This window comes from Emys orbicularis, chromosome 14, assembly GCF_028017835.1.
Source record: "Emys orbicularis isolate rEmyOrb1 chromosome 14, rEmyOrb1.hap1, whole genome shotgun sequence".
NCBI lineage: Eukaryota > Metazoa > Chordata > Testudines > Emydidae > Emys > Emys orbicularis.
The window spans coordinates 26221687-26239881 of NC_088696.1; the positions used below are offsets into that span (position 1 = coordinate 26221687).

Below are 18195 nucleotides of genomic sequence, written 5' to 3' on the forward strand. Positions count from 1 at the left end.
TAATACACTGTATATTTCACAAACAAACATGATACTCATTAAATGTGAAGAGTGTGGCTATAGTGCATGTGAGTGAAGCTGGAAAGGATGTAAAATACTTGCATGCTGGCCAACTTTACAAAGTTGAGATCAAGGAACAGAAATTCTGTTAAATTTTCTAATTTAAGATTGAGAGTGGATGTCTGTCTGCTTGGAGAGAGAAAGTAATGGCACTCCTGAAGAATAGGTGTTTGGTGTGTATATTGGATATATAGAACAAGTGACTATATCACACCCAAGATGACAAGAAAATAAAGGGTTCTAACCATAAGCATGCTTCTATAAGAACCATCCTACTAATGACAGTAAGGCTATATTTTCAAAGTCCTCAGATTTAGCAAACATGAAACTAGCCATTTGCTGTGAAAAGCAAAGTCTCAAACAAAACCTTGCTATTCAAACTTTCTGCCATTTACTCTGCTTACTGGACATGTGTAGAAAAATCCTGATGTTGAGATATGGAGTATGTAGGTGGGAGTGAGGCATTGGCTGGAAAATGAGCCAAAGGCCAGACCATTTAGCTCTTTAGATTTTCTTTTTTCCTCCTCTCCTTGATGCTAAGGTGAAAGGAGACTCTACTTTCTCAAATAAAACAATACTCTTTTCTCAAAAGAGGGTCTTAGCCCTATCTTTTTTTCCTCTCTCCCCCTCCCTTTCCCTGCTGTTTAGAATGTTCTGGTCTTTAGGGCAGGTTGTTTCTGAATGACTTTCCACCTCAGCCTACTGAAAGTGAAGAGGTTCTTTTGCTGTATTTGCCAAACTATTATTAGTAAGAAAAAATATCCAACAAACTGAAGTCTGAGTGGAAGTTTGTTTCTTGAGGTATACACTGAAACACTTGTGGCAACTTAAAAGAATTGTATATTAAATGTCATGTTCAGGGAAAGTTGCCATTTTGCTACACTTTTTCAGTTCAGAAAATATAACCCTAGTGGATAGATAGGTATTTGGGAAGAAACTAGAGTCTTTTTCCCTCCAAGAAAAACTAAAATATTCAGCAGATGTGTCAGTAAAAGATACGCTTCCCTACATATTCAGAAGAGATCGTTTAGCCAGGAAAGCAAGAACGCCTTTAATCTGTGAGACAGTTTCAATATTTTGTTTAACAAACCAGAAAAAAAATAATATTTTAATTAATTTGACTTTTAAATTTTTTCTTCGGGGTTATCACACACATTTTAGTTGCACGTTTTTCTTAAATTTTTTAGCTATTCAGTTATGAAGGTGTTTCAGGTCTCTGAAGACAGCTACTAGAAACATGAGGACGACAAAACAACGCATATCGAAGAGTCAACAGATTGCAACTCTAAATTATAAGACACATGCATACATATGGAAGTAGCCAATAGTGTTTGTGAAAAAACTAGCCTTGCCTAGTCTCCTGTGCCTCCAGAAGGGAAGGGGAAAAGAATACGAGAATCGCCATCTAACCACTGGGCCCCACTCCACCATAAACTGTCAACTACTTGAAGTGCCTCCCCTTCCAGGGTCAGTTCTCCCTGCCTCTCCCAACCCTGCCCAAGAGCCTAGAGACAGACCTTATCCCCTTTCCCACTTTTACTTTTAGAAAGGGATACCTACAATAAAAAGCAGTGAGCACCTAATTTATCACCATTCCCACCTGGGACCAGAGATCCAGATTGATCATATAGGCACCTATTTTTTCTAGATGCACACCATCAGTACAGAACAGGGAATCAGGTGATTCCTATGGGTGTGCATCTCAGGACTAGTTCATTTCAAAGTAATCATTTCCACTGTGACAGGACATTCCAATTCCCTCCTAAAAAGCATCTCTGCCCAAGCCAGAGCTTGGAACATTTTTTCATCTGAGACCAGTCCTTTGTTCCCCATTTATTTTACGAGGTTCACATGAAACTTGCAGTGATGCATTGTATCAGCCTAGAACACAGCATTCAAAACCCTTGTGCTGTTTGAGTCCCATAGGCACAGACCTGACCATGTACCTATTTAGAGCCCAAAGACTTTAGTATGCCAGATTATGCTGCTAGTGTGTTGAGGTATAGGACTGTCTGCAATCCATGATTGGTTCCCCAGTTACAGAAGATAGATTGAGCCAAACTAGATTCTACCATTATAGTCCTCCAGGTTTTTATCAGGGACCACTAAGGCCCTAAATTGATTCCTGTGGCTACCTGACAGCAATACTTGCATAACTGGACTGCTGCTTTCCTATTATGAGGCACTCCTGTTTGAAGCAGGGGTGAGGGAGAGAGATCTCTGTCACAATCCAGTCTAGTCCTGCAAGACCTCCTCTCTCTCTCTCTAAACGGACACTAGTCTGTTGTAAGGGAGCCAACTGCCAAATCCTATGGGATGCTAAGCTCCAAGGGTTTGGGTAATGCCTAATCACTACTCCTAGCTCTGGGACACCCAAGAGCACTCCTCAGATGCAGACCCCATGTCTGACACTCTTGGCTGTAGAGACCCGAAAATGCAGCCACCCAGACACTGAAACCGCAGCCCTGGCCCTCCTGATCTCCATCTCCCTTCCCAGTTGCTTAGATCCATTCCGTCCAGAGTCCATCAGGCTGGGTGCACTCTGGTTACTCTAGTTATGCCCTACATACAATGTTTGGAAAGGAACTTCTTAATACACACATTAACTCAGGGGTCGGCAGCCTTTCAGGAGTGGTGCGCCGAGTCTTCATTTATTCACTCTAATTTAAGGTTTCAGGTGCCAGTAATACATTTTAACGTTTTTAGAAGGTCTCCTTCTGTAAGTCTATAATATATAACTAAACTATTGTTGTATGTAAAGTAAATAAGGTTTTTAAAATGTTTAAGAAGCTTCATTTAAAATTAAATTAAAATGCAGAGCCCCCCGGACCGGTGGCCAGAACCCGGGCAGTGTGAGTGCCACTGAAAATCAGCTCGCGTGCACGCATGCCATAGGTTGCCTACCCCTGCATTAACTCTTCTGCTTTTAAAAAAGTGAGTGTTAGATCTGTAGAAAAAACAACAAAGGTCTGTCCTCTCTCAGTTTCCTCACCAGTCCTAGGAATCTTTTGGGTCATGGTATGTCCAAGTTCAGGCTAGGTGGAGATTTCCTTGTCTTCCTACAGCAAGAGCCTCTTGCTGCTCCTGTTGGTTTGTCCCCAGGCACACACAACCCCTTCTCATAAACCCAGTCTTGGTCATGAGCCCCAGTGTAGGGCCCCATGCTGAGTTCATGTGCAGAACACCATTGTTTCTTAGGGGTGAGCAGTGGATAAAAGTCATTAGCAAGTCCATAAATCATTAGGAGCAGTCTAGCTTATGCTTCCTTTATTAGACCTGCAAAAAGTGTGAAAACACCTCCAAACAGGCCAGCACAGTGGTTCTCAAACTTTTGTAATGGTGACCCCTTTCACACAGCCAGCCTCTGAATGCGACACCCCCCCCCTTATGAATTAAAAACCACTTTTTTATATACACCTCTACCCAGATATAACGCAACCCGATATAACACGAATTCGGATATAACGCAGTAAAGCAGTGCTCCGGGGGGGCAGGGCTGTGCACGCCGGTGGATCAAAGCAAGTTCGATATAATGCGGTTACACCTATAAACACAGTAAGATTTTTTGACTCCCGAGGACAGCGTTATATCGAGGTAGAGGTGTATTTGGCACCATTATAAATGCTGACGGCAATGTGGGGTTTGGGGTGGAGGCTGACAGCTCACGACCCCCCATGTAATAACCTCGTGACCCCGACCCCCAGTTTGAGGACCCCTGGGCTAGCATATATCAGTTCAAACTGGTTCTCAGCACAGAACACAAAGTTCTGATGAAGGGTGGGATGGAGCCCCCATTATGTAAGTTACAATTAGAGTTCATCAAATCAAATGGAATTGGTAAGTTTTAACAGGCAGATTCCCCATCACACACACTCCACCCATGGTTTTAATCACCATCTCAGAACAAGATGACATCCATTAGAACAAATACGGCCTTTCAAACAGCCAACTGCCCTTCATAGAGCCAGCTAGAGTAACAGGCTGATTAAGGATTTGGCCCGTGCACGCAGACTATTGCCCCATGTCCCAGCTGTCGAAGCCAAAAGCTGTCCAAAGCCCCTTCTTTTCTCCAACCTCATCACCATGGAAAAAGCAGAAAACAGTAGTAATACAAAATAATGGAGAAACAAGAGAAGTTCATTTTCATAAGCTTACTCTTTAAAGCCTACATTTTTGGTCATACCTACATTTTATGCTAATCTGCTACCTTTTTTCCACCAAAAGCAAGGAAGCAAACAAACAGATAACTGGAAAACAATCAAAGTTATGTACAGAAAATTGAAAAAATTGTTTAAAGCTTCTTTTGCAGTTACAGAAACCTTCATACAACTGTCAGAATAGCAAACTGGTGTCAGGTGAAAATATATGCAACACTTGCTATTTTGGGTGCTATCCCATACATAAGATCCCACACCAGTCCTTTCTCACTGTGGGGGTCGGGAGCTGGTCTCTAAGCAACACTGAGAAACTAAGGTACTCAGTGAGTCACCAAAAATATTATTGCATATGGTTTAACATAAAAATGTATCTTAAAACATTTTACAAGGTTTAAATAATAGCAGAAAGAAACAAGTACAGAAAAGGGGGGAAATATACTTTTAAGATTTTTAAATTCTGCATCAAGAAAAAATGTTTAATCATTGAACCAAAAGCTGAACCAGTGTATCAACCTGTTGAAAAAACAAACCTAAAGTTATTCCCAAAACTGCAGAGCAGGAAAACTATTTTTTTGCAATGCCTGAACCTACTGGAGACTCTCAAATCCCAGATGGCAGCCTTACCATGGTGCACCTAATAAGTTTGTAGTACAGAAGGTTTAAAAAATACCTTTTCTCTTGCTGGTTTTACTTCCTGGCAAACATGATGTAAACAGGACTCCCCCCTTCCACGAATACAGAAAGCTCAAGGCAGATTTCCCCGTCATGAGGAGTGGAACAGCTCATTACGTTTCCCCATAGAAACAAAAACAACTCATAACAGAGGCCCCTCCTGGTAACATGAGGCTTGAGGACAGAGACCTAGAACGATACCAGAGAGGCGCTACTTTCATGCGAGGGAATCACCCAAACGGGGCACTAAAACCTCCAGCGCCGTAGGCAGAAACCTAGCCAAACTCCCCCACAAGTGAAGTTTCTTCAATAATCCACAGCGGGATATGAGGGAGAAGGAAACCGCTTTGTCCGATCTGTTCCAGTTTAGGACCTGTCACACATACAAGAATCTTCAGAAAGTCTCCCTAAAATGGTTTCCCAAACTCTTCCGGCTGCTGCAGACGCCTTTCCTTCCCTCGGCTGCTGAGCTACGGAGCGCCCATGAGAAGGATCTGGCTACGGACACGCTGCCACCAGCTCTGCGCAGCTCCAGCCGGGCCGAAGAGAGGGGGCTGCAAAGCCCGAGTAACAGGCAGAAAGGAGAACTCTTGAGTCCCGTGCGTTGTCTCCTGTGGAAAAGCCATTTGCTGCCAAAAGGTCGGTTGTCTCCCTGCTCTGTTCGAGCTCCTCCTAGCACCAGCCTGGGCGCACTGAAAAAGGAGGCGGCGGAGAAAGCAGCCGGCAGCTCCTGCGTGCTGCCTTCCCTCCCCCCGGCCCAGGGAGCCACCCAGGCATATTAACCTCATGTGATCAACCGAACTCGCTGTGCAGTCAGCAAAACACAAACATTCAGAAACGCCGGGAAAGAATAGGTGGGGCCCCTACGTACAATGCGCTGGAAACCCCGGTCACAGCTAGTTTTAGAAGCTACTTCAACTGCCCAATATAAAATAAATTTCTGAATTTTAAGCGATTAAACTGTTTCCAACAGCTGAACAACTTAGTTTTTTGTTTTTCCTGTATGTGAATATTACTATTGAATAGCTAACAAGCTTATACAGCACTACAGTCTCAACTTTGTATGCCTACGTGTAACAATTACATTCAATCTAATCTTTTAAAAATTGACTAAAAAGTTAAAGCATGTAAAACAAGACACCAGTGAGACATGCAAGTAAATCTTGTGCCACACAAGCCAGTAAACACATTAGTTTTACTGTTTTCTTCTGACACTTAGGTGGTAACGATTTGTAAACCTGTTAAAACTTCCTACATAAAAGCTGTTCCAAAGCGCAGATGAGCACAAGCAAGAGTACAGAAACAGGTCTGAGGTAAGATGGGAAGACTCCATGGGAGTTGTTGAGAACTAGAGGAGTTTTTAAGCTTGATCTTGATACAAGTGGAAAAATCAAGTTGATGTAGTTGAATATTGCACATACTGGACTCTGGAAAGCTGGGACTGGGGGTTACAGGAAAAGGAAGTGAAATAGCAGTGGTGAGGGCATAAAGGCACATTTTAACACATACACATAGATTAGAAGATGAACACAGCAATAGTCTGTAAACCTAAGACTGCCAGGAGGAAATAGAGGTTGCCTGCAAAAGGAAAAATATATTGAATATGAGCTTCTATAATGTATAAAGGTGGTCAGGAAAGTTTTTTCTTAAAAAGTGTTTTCCCACTACATTAAAAATTCAGAGCTTGTCCACCCTGTTTTTTTCCTGGAAGACTATGGACAACCGTATGAGCATTTTAACACTACAGCAACTATCACAGTTCAGGACAACTGTACCTGTATTTCCTCTAAGTGATCTAAAAAGGGCACCCAATCTCAGGCTTCCAGCGCTTGCCTCTTTCCGGTAGAGACCTATAATGGGTCTCACTCCCTTCTGACCAAGGTATGTCCAGGCTGAACAGTTCCCTTCCTTCACTGTGTATTTTCCAGTAAAGACAGTCTCCTAAACAGGTGTGCTTACTGTCTCTTCAGATACTGATAAAAGTGACTGTCAACAGTTACAAGTTACCACACAGCACTTCCTATGCAAACCTACCTTGTTTTTAAGGTAAAAAGCATTGCAGGGGGGGGGGGGGGAAATAAAAAGAATCTACATGCATGCTCATAAAGCTTACTAGGACTAACCCTGACATGGATTCTGGCAGGCCGAGTCCTTAACCCTACCCCAAGGATTGGGACCTTCCAGGGACCAGGGGTCCTTCCATTTGCTGGATTAGGAAGAAAGCACTGAGCTAGTATTAAACCCAAGCTACTTATCCAAAAACCCTTTCTTTGTTTGTTGGATCCTAGAGAATCCAGTCTGAACTAGTATATTACTCCTAAGGGAATCTTGCACCATTGCGCAAGTGCAGAACTCATGTGCCCAAAAGATTTTCTTCTCTCCACAGAATATAGATTCTGCAGGAGAGGTGGTGCAGTTACACCTTTCGCCCACCAGGGGTGGCTGTGGCACCAGAAGAGAGGGCAACCAGCCAGTGGAGAGGGAGGGGGAAGAAGCTGCGTTCCTCACAGGTGAGGAGGCACGGGATGGACAGAGCAGGCACATGGGGCTGCTGGGGGCTGTCACAGGCTGGGGTTCAGAAGGGCTAGTGGCAGGGCAAACGGGTGCAGGCTCATGAGCTAGTGGGGTGACAGCACTGAGCCAGGGGCTGCATAGGAGGAGGGCTGCAGGGACACATGGGGACAAGGGGCAGATGTGCCTGACTGAATGTGAAAGGCTAAGAGTCAGCTAGGATCTGCATGGAGGAGGCTCCCCAACTCCCTAACAATCCCCCTCCCCAAAACCCTGTTCCATACTTCTCCCACCCACACCCAACAGCCCTCCAGGTTCACTCTCTGGCACCTTCCCTCTCTCTCCCCATTACTCTTGACTCCTCTATGCCTTTGCACAGCTTATGAAGGGTGCGGGAAATAAGTTTCTGTATTGCAGTTTAAATTAATTACTCAAAGTTCTGTATTAATATGCCTAATAAGGAATCTATTTGTAAAAAAAAAAATCCTGAATTTTTTTTGTGTATTGTTACAGACATACTTGCTGATAGGTATTCTGAAATAAATTACCAAAATAATTGAAACTGGCATGCTTATATTGTGTTATTTTGACAAATAAAATATGCAGAATTTTAAAATAATTGTGCACAGAATTTTTAATTTTTTGGCACAGAATTCCCCCAGTAGTAGTATATGTATACAGCAGGAGTTAATTTGCCCAATCATCCACCACTGTTCTCATATTTACCCATCCCAAGGAAATACATACAACTCCACAACACATACACAACTTAATTCAATCAAGTTCATTCAGGATATTGCAGGAAATTGTCAGTCCATCATAGCAACCAAGCAAGTGAAGCCTGATTAAGAGAGGAAATTACTTTTATTCAACCAGGTATTAACAAAAACTATTAAACTCAACCAACAAGACAGCTGGAAAAAAGACAAAAGGTACAAGACCCTCTGCCCATTACACATACACACTCTTTAAATTAAGGGCTAAGGAAGTTCCCAATCTACCACCATGTTCTCCAAGGAGACTGCCAGCAGATGAGAAGGGCCTACACATGACAACAACAAAAAACAGGATAAAATGCTTCCTTGTGGGCCCTCCCTCAGACATCATAAAGTAGCACCCCCACAAATGGATACACAAAACCATAGTTTTCCTTTTACCAGGTCAACTTTGTTTTTGTTTGTTTTTTGCTGTTTCATCATGTATACAATAGACTGAAGAGATGTTTTTAATCTCTCCTCCCTCCCTCCCACCCCCCCTCTTCCAAAAAAGTTATTTTGAGAATATCGGCTCTGGGGCCTAGGCTTTAAACTTGACCAGTTTAACACATCGGAAAGATACTGTGCCTTGACTGGACTTCTCAAATGCGTTTGCTAACAAGAGTTGGCATTATATCTTAAATCCTAGTCTATATAAGGCCTTAAACAAGCTTTCCAATTTTGTTAAAATAAATGGCTCAAGCTAACGTGATTGAAAGTATATACTTTGCCTGCTAAGACAGGGTCTAATACCTTAGCTCAGGGGTCAGCAAGAGGTGTTCTCCCATTGGCAGAGATAATCCGCAGTCTACATGGGGTTGGGTGTTAGATCTGTATAGCTACATATCTCGGGTTTAGATCAATGAGCAGAAAAGTTGTATCTTAAGTCATCAATATTTCTTCAGTGGTAGGAAGAAAATTAAGGTGACTATAAAGCAATGTGGTGGGATTGCAATAAAATTGATAAAAGGCAAATACATTGGGCAAAATAGTCTCAAGTTTCATGGATTTGGTTTGTTTTTTTAAATGACTGCACACATAAGCTGCTTAACCCCACACTTTTATACTGCGTTTTATGCAGCCCAGAATTTTATTTCATGGTGATATTAAGTTGTGTAAAAGACGTCACACAGGAAAGACATGAAGTGGAGAAGAAACACACACTGCATTTCAGGGTTATGTTTTGGAGTTACTTTTAACAACTTGCCCTTATTTCTGTCTTAATTGCAGAGGTCTCCAAACTGTGGGGCACACCATCCTAGGGGGGCATGGCAGAATGTCAGGGGGTGGGGGCATGTCCATGGAGGGCAGGGAGGGAGCTCCACCCAGCCCCTCCCCGCCCCCAGCTCTGCTTTGGTCCCGCCCCCAACCACGTCCCCAGCTTGGTGCAGCTGCACTTATGGCCCCGCATCAGCCCCCAGCCTCACCCGCTGGCCGCGGCTCCATTCCCAGCCCAAGGCAGAGGCTGGTGGTGAGGCCGGGGGCAGAGCCGCGCCTGGTTGCAGGCCCCCCACCACAGCCCAGCTGTGGCCCCGCTCCTGGCTGCGGCCCCGCTCCCTGCCCCGGCCCCAGCCTCAGCTCCCTTTCCTCTGTCTGTGCCCCCGCCCCAGAGCCACAGCCCCACTCCCATACAGACAGGGTCGGGGGAGGGGTGTGTGTGCGACCCTCAAAAGTTTGGGGACCTCTGCTTTACTGAGATGGTGTAAAATTAAAGGGACAGTGTCAAGATAAATCAATTGTAAAAACTACATTAAAGGGACATTGTCAACTTCAATTTTGCCCAAAGATTAAATTTTGTAAAAAAAAAAAAAAAAAAAGTCAATAGAAGTGTTTCCATGAGCGTCTTCCATTCTGTTATAAAAGTTCTTAAACATTCTTCCAGTTCCAAAAGTCTATCAGTATATCACTAAAAGCCTGAAAAATAAATCTGTCTCTGATAGAAGAAATGCAAATAGTAAGTGAAACAGCATAAACAGTGGAAACATTTGATTTTTTTAATTTCTCACTTTTAATAATCTAATGCATTGTTACTACTAAATTTGTCAGTTTCCAGCACATTAAATTGACAATCTTTAAAGCTATTTTAATCACAGAAAGTCAGGAAATGCAAAAAGGTTAAGTTTCCAAATGCAACATTAACTCATTCCCCACTGCACATCTGATTTATAAAAAACAGTCATAAATTAAAGATACAAGTTTAACAAGAAACACGCACATACAAACCAGAAAAACAAATATTACACATGACAGATGGCAGAGTTAACATTTTTGCTTGATCATTCCTGACTTAGGGTTGTTAGCCCAAACTGCAAAGAGAAAATTACTTACCTGTAGTTCTGTTTCTTTGAAGCATCACTAGACCCCATTTGTTTTTTGATCTCATGCCTCCACCATGAATCATGGGAAATTCTTTTAGCTTTTACAATTTTTGGTGCTCTGAGGTATCTTGGAAGGCTGGCTCCAAGGTGCTGCTATATAGAGAGCAAACAACCTTGGGCCCTCAGAGGCTCCAGAATAGTCCGGCCAGCTCCTGTTTGAGAGCAGGAAGTGAGAGTTGCTCTAACTCTAATATAAAATATACAGTATTTTTAAAATATGCCAATTTCTTTCCGCTTGTTAGTTTTCATTTTCTTCTTTGAACCTGAGTCAACTACTCCAAGAAAGAATGATCAAGCACCACAGTTAGTCAAAGGGTGGACCCAGACCTACAACCTCAAATAGCTCCGCAAATTCTGAGGGGAAGTTTGCTATAAGTTTTTCTACATAGGGATCTGATACAAAGTTCCTATATCAAAGGACTTGATACAAAGTTGTATGAAAATAGCTTAATACAGGGTTATATGAAGAGGCATAATACAAAGTCATATGAAAGTTAGAGGTTATATATGGATAGGCTTAATACAAGGTTATATAGAGAGGCATAATACAAAGTTATATGAAAGTTAGAGGTTATATATGGATAGGCTTAATACAAGGTTATATAGAGAGGCATAATACAAAGTTATATGAAAGTTATGTGAAGATGCTTAATACAGAGATTTATCTACAGGGTTCATTTGGGTGGGGGTGTAGGTGGTTGGGGCTCAGTGGGGAGGGTGTCGGGGGGGGCTCGTCAGGGTGGTACAGATGCAGGGGAGGTGGGGCTTGTCAGGGTGAGGGTTTGATGGGCCTGCTTAACATGGGAGCCCCAGCTGCTGCCAAGGGGATCGCATGCTGGGCCCCCGTTTCCCCAATCCCAGGGGAGGAGATGGAGTGGTGGGGAAGGAGATGGAGTGGTGGGGAAGGGGCACGGGATAGGGAAGAGAAGGGGATAGGGCAGGGATCGGCAACTTGCGGCACACGGCCCACCAGGGTAAGCCCCCTGGCGGGCTGGGCCGGTTTGTTTACTTGTCGCATCCCTCATCCTGTGCCGCTTCCTGCAGCCCCCATTGGCCTGGAGCAGCGAACCGCGGCCAGTGGGAGCCGCGATCAGCCGAACCTGCGGACACAGCAGGTAAACAAACTGGCCCGGCCCGCCAGGGGCTTACCCTGGCGGGCCGCGGGCCAAAGGTTGCCAATCCCTGCCCTATCCCCTTCTCTTCCCCATCCCATGCTCCTTCCCCACCACTCCATCTCCTCCCCATCCCACCCCCTTCATTCCCCACTGCCTGTCCCCCCCTGCCCTGCCTGCCCCACCATGGGCACTCACTGTTGTACAAGATGAAGGCCCCATCCCGCCTCTTCTCTGCCTCCTCTCCCCAGGTGAGCATGCTGCGGCCCGCCCTCCTGCCGGCAAACAGATGATCAAAACAGCTGATCGGCGGCAGGGAGGGTGAGGGCAGGAACGGAGCAAGCTGTGAGAGGAGGCAGGGGAGGGGGAGTTTGGCTGCCCTACTGCAGCAGGAGCCTCAGTGCCAGGAGCACCAAGCTTCTGCCCCCCGCAGGACAGAGCGGGGGGCGAAGAAGAGTGGCCCTGGCCGGGGCCCCCCTGGAGTGTGGGCCCGGCGCCATGGCAAATCTGCTACTGCCTAGATGTAGCTGGTTGAGGTAAATCCTAGGCTCCCTGTCTCACTGTAAAAACCACAATCTTCTTAGGCCTACTTTATACTAGAAAAGGTTTGCTAGTATACCTATACCTGCAAACCCTCCTAGGGTAGACACAGATTTCATCAAAAGAGCGTTTTGTTTTTTTTTGTAGTTGGTATCAGCTCCCCAAATTAAATAAGCAATATGGACAAAGCACTTTTTTGCCAGTATAAGCTGCATCTGCACTGGGCTTTTTGCCAGTATAGAAATGCTATTTAAAAACAAAAAATCAAAACCCACCCAACATTGCTGCTATATTGGCAACAGCTTCTAGGATATACTTAGTCTAAGGCTGTATCTACACTACGCACCTTTTAGTGACAGGGCTGTGCCACTACAGCTGTGCTGCTAAAAGGCGTGCAGTGTAGCCACCATTTGTCTGCAGGAGAGAGCTCTCCCGCTGACAAAAAACTTCCATCCCCAATGAACATCAGTAGCTTTGCTGGCAGGAGAGTGCTCTTGCCAACAAAGTGCTGTTCCCACCGGTGCTTTTCGCTGGCAAAACTTTTGTCATGGGGGGGAAGGTGTTTTTTCACACCCCTGAACAACAAAAGTTTTCTTGTTCAATTTTCAGTGTAGACCAAGCCTTAGTGTAGACATGCCCTCAACAAACAATAGCTTAACTCAGCTGAGCTAAAATACCTGATACTCACACCCTTTTTCTCTCATCACGATGAGTCATAATATCTTAAGAACAAGGGGAGTTTCCCCACATGACTCATTCTATGTGTGTACTGCATTTTTAATGTAACAAACTTAATTCTTGCATTTTATTCCTTTGCATTAAACACACAGATGCCACATTTTGCTTAGTGTTAGCTTTTAAATAGTTCTAGTTATGCTTTGAAATGCACTCACTGAGCCCTGGTCTACACTAAAACTTATATAGGTATAACTATGTCACTCAGAGGCGTGAAAGACCTCCCATTGTCAGCCTAAGTAGCATCTTCACTAAGCGCTGTAGTGGCACTGCTGTAAGTATAGACAAGCCCTGAGATGAATGAAATATAGAATGGGTAAGTTCTCACCTTTGCTGCTGCTGGTCTGGCTGAAGGTATTCTACAATACTTGGTTTAACGGAAAAAGAATATCAATTTACATTATGAAGGGTGTATCTTGGCAACACAAGTTATACTTTTGTACCGTGAAAGCTTAGAATATGACAAAATTAAGTCACCTAGAGTCTGATTTTCAAAAGGGCTGAGCACACAAAATTCCATATGAAGTCAATGACAGATGTGGATGCTCAGCATCTCTGAAGATCAGGCCCTTAGAGAACTTCTTATGTATTTATTTATTGTCTTTGCACTCGTACTTTTTCTTATCTATGATAGACAGAATTTATGCTTCTCTCCTGCTTAAACTGGGAGACTACTGTGATATCACAAAAAGGGCGTGACTATTAGGTCCTACTAAAATAATTTAGCTTTTGTTTAGGTGTGTTTTTCAAACCACTTTAAATTATTTCCCTTCACAAATCATTTACACTCCTCACTGAGGACTATATTCTTGCCAACTTTCAGTATTCATCTGTTTTTCCAATGGACTTGTTAGGCAAGTTAACATGCAGAGAAATAGGTATGCCTGCCTGCCTCTCTCAGATGATTTGGGGAGGGGTGGAGGGGGGGGGGGAAGAAGAAAAATCACTTGTGAACAGAGATAAAGCATTGGAACTTTTCATGTTAAAGATGAATGTTTCAGAAAGTATCTGTATGAAAAAATTTTAAAGAAAACATTTCTATTCATATTTGGATATTTTTTAAACTCTGTTTGCGGGCTTAAACTATTGTCCTTTAAAATGGGAAAAGCTTATCTCCCAGAATTATGCTGGTAGGTCTTCTCAGAGCAGAAAAGTTCTAGTGTTGGCTATAGCATATTTGATAGAGCATACATTGACTCAAGAGACTATAACATCAGTGAATGTATATGGGCTGCCATAATTATACTGGCCTAGTTTTAAACTGTTTGGAAGGGGTTACAGTTCATGAGACACTGTCTTATTAACCAATCATATAATACAAATCTAAGATCTATAGCAATTTTTAGTTATACTTCATTTATGAATTTTGTAACTTTCCAACCCTCCAGGAAATTGTGTTGTTTTCTGCCCATAGTACATGCTATCCATTACAGTTATTTCAAACACCTCAATGCTTCCTCATTATCACACAACACTTTGGCCTTGGCTACACTTGCGAGTTACAGCGCTGTAAAGCCACCCCTAGCGCTGTAACTCACTCCCCGTCCACACTGGCAAGGCATTTGCAGCGCTGTATCTCCGTGGTTGCAGCGCTGCATGTACTCCACCTCTCCGAGAGGTATCGCGTGTATTGCGCTGCCGCCCAATGCGCTGTGACTGGCCTCCAGAAGTATTCGGCAGTATCCCACAATGCCTGTTCTAGCCACTCTGGTCATCAGTTCAAACTCTACTGCCCTGGCCTCAGGTAACCAACCATGTGACCCTCCCTTAAAATTCCCCGGGGAATTTTAAAAATCCCCTTCCTGTTTGCTCAGCCAGGCGTGGCGTGGCGTGCTATCAGCGAATCTTTCCAGGTGACCATGCCTCCACGCACCAAGTGAGCCCCAGCATGGAGCAATGGCGAGTTGCTGGACCTCATCAGTGTTTGGGGGGAGGAAGCTGTCCAGTCCCAGCTGCGCTCCAGCCGTAGGAATTACGATACTTTCGGGAAGGTATCAAAGGACATGATGGAAAGGGGCCATGACCAGGACGCCCTGCAGTGCAGGATTAAAGTGAAGGAGCTGCGGAGTGCCTACCGCAAAGCCCGTGACGCAAAAGGCCGCTCGGGTGCTCCCCCCACGACCTGCCGATTCTACAAAGAGCTGGTGCGATACTTGGGGTTAACCCCACCTCCACTCCGAGCATCACCATGGACACTTCAGAGCCGGGGAGGGGGAGGAAAACAGGAGTGAGGGTGGTGGGCCGGATGGAGACACCCCGGAATCCCTGGAGGCATGCAGCCAGGAGCTCTTCTCGAGCCAGGAGGAAGGTAGCCAGTCGCAGCAGCCGGTACTTGGTGGAGGACAAACAGAAGAGCAGGTTCCCAGTAAGCGGGGTTTTTTTCGGGAAGGAATTTTTTCGGTGCGGGCTCTTTGGGAGAGGAGGGTTAGACATGCATGCCTAGATGCGGAATAGTGCATTGATGTGGTTTATCACATCGCGGTAATCGGCCTCGGTAATCTCTTCGAATGTCTCATCCAGAACGCGTGCAATGCACTTGTGCAGGTTTATCGGGAGAGCCACCGTGGTCCTTGTCCCAGCCAGGCTAACGTGTCCGCGTCACTGTGCCGCGAGGGGCGGGGGGACCATTGCTGCACACAGGCAAGCTGCATATGGGCCAGGGCGAAAGCCGCATTTCAGTAGAAGACCCTCCCTTGCTTCCCAGGTCACCCTCAGCAGCGAGATATTGTCCAGGACGAACTCCTGTGGAAAACGTTGGGACAGTGTTCAGTGTAGGTGCCCCCTGCAGCTGTTGGCTCTCCCCAAGGAACAGAAACCCAGAGGACAGTACAGCCCTGAAACAATCAGTCCCCCTTACTCACCATTTTGAGGCTCCCGTGTGTTATGTGTGCTCTGCTTGGGACAGGAAAATTATGCTATTGTGTAGACCCTGTGTGTGCCCTCCTTAAGTGCGGGGGAAATCATTACTCTGTCTGCTATAAACAATGCTGCCTCTGTTAAATGTTGCATTTTGCCTATACAGCTGCAACAACCTTGAGACCTCAGCAGTCCCTCTTATCGCCTGCTCAGAGACTGCAAAGACTCAGGAAGAGACTGCGAAAAACCAAAGACGACTTGCTGCAAGAAGAGATGCGGCAATCTATTAAAGAGAATGAAAAAGCACAGAACTGGAGGGAGAGAGAAAGCAGGACCCACCAGGAAAACGCAGTGCACCGGCGGCAAAGCACGGAGCACCGGCAGCAAAGCACAGATCGGCTCATAAGCATCCTGGAGCGCCAAGCAAACACTATCCAGGAGCTTGTAGCCATGCAGAAGGAGTAGTACCGCAAATGCCCCCCCCCCCCAGCCCTTGTCCCAAAACTCTTTCCCTTGTGCCCCACTGTTACTTCTAACCCACTTCCCCAACTTCCGGATTCCTCACGCCACTAGCTGCCTCCAACACCAGTATCTTCATCACCTAGCCCTGAAAACCACGACTCTTACCCTCTGCACTCAACCCCCATCACCATGCAGTATAGCTATCCTGAAGTGCAGCACTCACTGCACAGCACACCAGACAGGACATATGCAAATTTGTGATTGTACCGTTTCCCCACTCCACTCCCTTGCCCTTTCTGATTCCCAAGCAGTTGTGTTTCTTTTCAATAAATAAATAAATTTTCTTTTCAATAAATGGATTTTTTGGCTTTGAAAACATTCTTTATTATTGCATAAAGTAAAAGATTCCTTAGCCCAGGAAATAAACAGGCACTGCAAGTCTGCTTAGCAAACACTGATTCCTAAAGATTGGAACTACTGCACTTCACTCCCGTGCAGGGCACCAGATATCACTGCTGGTTTTCAGCCTCAAATTGCTCTCTCAAGGCATCCCTAATCCTTGCAGCCCCACGCTGGGCCCCTGTAATAGCCCTGCTCTCTGGCTGTGCAAATTCAGCCTGCAGGTGTTCAACCTCGGAGGTCCATGCCTGAGTGAAGCTTTCACCCTTCCCTTCACAAATATTATGGAGGGTACAGCACGCGGATATAACCGCGGGGATGCTGTGTTCGGCCAAGTCCAGCTTCCCATACAGAGATCGCCAGCGGCCCTTTAAACGGCCAAAGGCACACTCCACAGTCATTCGGCACCGGCTCAGCCTGTAGTTGAACCATTCCTTGCTGCTGTCAAGGCTCCCTGTGTAGGGTTTCATGAGCCACGGCATTAACAGGTAAGCGGGATCTCCAAGGATCACAATGGGCATTTCAACTTCCCCTACTGTGATCTTCCGCTCTGGGAAAAAAGTCCCGGCCTGCAGCTTCCTGAACAGCCAAGTGTTCCGAAAGATGCGTGCGTCATGCACCTTTCCTGGCCAGCCTGCGTTAATGTCAATGAAACGCCCACGGTGATCCACAAGCGCCTGGAGAACCACAGAGAAATACCCCTTCCGATTAACGTACTCGGATGCTAGGTGGGGTGGTGCCAGAATAGGAATGTGCGTCCCATCTATCGCCCCTCCACAGTTCAGGAAACCCATTTGTGCAAAGCCATCCACTATGTCCTGCACGTTACCCACAGTCACGGTTCTTCTGAGTAGGATGTGATTAATGGCCCTGCAAACTTGCATCAACACGATTCCAACAGTCGACTTTCCCACTCCAAACTGGTTTGCGACCGACCGGTAGCTGTCTGGAGTTGCCAGCTTCCAGATTGCAATAGCCACCCGCTTCTCCACTGGCAGGGCAGCTCTCAATCTCGTATCCTTGCGCCGCAGGGTGGGGCAAACTCCTCACACAGTCCCATGAAAGTGGCTTTTCTCATCCGAAAGTTCTGCAGCCACTGCTCATCATCCCAGACTTCCATGACGATGTGATCCCACCACTCAGTGCTTGTTTCCCGAGCCCAAAAGCGGCGTTCCACGGTGCTGAGCATGTCCGTGAATGCCACAAGCAATTTCGTGTCGTACACGTTACGCGGCTCGATAGCATCATCGGACTCCTCACTCTCACTGTCACTTTGGATCTTAAGGAATAGTTCGACAGCCAAACGTGACGTGCTGGCGAGACTTGTCAGCATACGCCTCAGCAGTTCGGACTCCATTTCCCGCAGACAGATCGCGCTGCACAGAAACTGTTGAAAGATGGCGCCAAAGGTGGACGGAAACAAAGGGATTTCTGGGATGCGAAGCGATGCATCACGGGGCGTTGGGACAGGACCCAGAATCCCCCGCACCCACGCCCCCTTCCCACAACGCCAGAATGGGAAGAGGTGCTCTGTGGGATAGCTGCCCATAATGCACCG

The 18195-nt window shown here is 45.6% G+C and overlaps 1 protein-coding gene across 2 annotated transcripts in view; it reads right to left on the reverse strand.

Annotated features, from left to right (window-relative positions):
* SIAH1 (siah E3 ubiquitin protein ligase 1) overlaps window positions 1-18195 on the reverse strand; it is a 38583-nt gene that overhangs the window by 2012 nt on the left and 18376 nt on the right. The window contains exon 1 of one of the 2 annotated variants that reach the window (XM_065416418.1): window positions 4888-5616. The exons of the other annotated variant lie outside the window; for it this stretch is intronic. Within the exon in view, the coding sequence (XP_065272490.1) occupies window positions 4888-4984 (97 nt within the window). The 5' untranslated portion in view covers window positions 4985-5616. Of the gene's footprint in view, window positions 1-4887; window positions 5617-18195 lie in introns of those variants that run through there. 2 annotated transcript variants of the gene reach the window in all.